We start from the raw sequence: 656 nt of genomic DNA on the forward strand, positions 1-656 counted from the left end.
TCTGCAATGCATTGCATCAGCCTTCGGATCAACTTGTAGATTCATCACCCATTTTCTCTCGAGTATGACAGTGAATATTAACTGTGTACCTGATTGTCTCTAGTCTCACCTCCATATCTTTCTGTTTCATGGCCTCAAAGTACGGCGAGTGCTCGGCCAGGTGGCGATTCGGTGCGCACAGATAGTAAATGTTTCTCGTTCCCGCCTTCATCCGAGAGGTGTACTCCATCAGGCTGGTCTGCTGTCCCGCAGGAAGCGCTGACGACTCGAAACGCAACAGCTTAGCGATGTCCTCCTGTTACAACATAATCAGCTGTTTAAACACAATCAGAGAGAATCAGGTGGATTAAGAAGGCCAAACAGAGTCGTCTCGCACCTTGACGCTCTGCTCCGCTGTGATGACGATGCCCTCGCGCATAAACAGCCCGTAGTCATCAAAGAAGCGAGCGTATTTCTCCGGATCCTTCTTGCTCTGGTCCAACAGGAACCGAATGACCCGCTGCTGTAAAACATCCCGCAGTTTCCTGAAAGAAAACAGTGTGTTACTCTTATTATTTGCACAATGCAGAAGGCATAACGTCATATTTCAGGTGGGTTTGTACCTGATCAGAGCACTTTCCTGTAGCAGCTCTCTGCTGAGGTTCAGAGGAATATCT

The 656-nt window shown here is 48.3% G+C and overlaps 1 protein-coding gene across 1 annotated transcript; it reads right to left on the reverse strand.

Annotated features, from left to right (window-relative positions):
• Positions 1 to 28: 28 nt before the first annotated feature.
• On the reverse strand, positions 29 to 652 carry LOC107682308 (heat shock protein 75 kDa, mitochondrial-like; the record flags this gene model as incomplete). The annotated part of the gene is made up of 3 exons (XM_016478592.1): positions 29 to 295; positions 377 to 524; positions 603 to 652. Coding segments are annotated over 3 exons (465 nt in total), but the record flags the coding sequence as incomplete, so codon positions are not given.
• Between the last annotated feature and the right edge of the window lie 4 nt (positions 653 to 656).

Source organism: Sinocyclocheilus anshuiensis, unplaced genomic scaffold (genome assembly GCF_001515605.1).
Source record: "Sinocyclocheilus anshuiensis isolate Anshui unplaced genomic scaffold, SAMN03320099.WGS_v1.1 C32046059, whole genome shotgun sequence".
Taxonomy (NCBI): Eukaryota; Metazoa; Chordata; class Actinopteri; order Cypriniformes; family Cyprinidae; genus Sinocyclocheilus; species Sinocyclocheilus anshuiensis.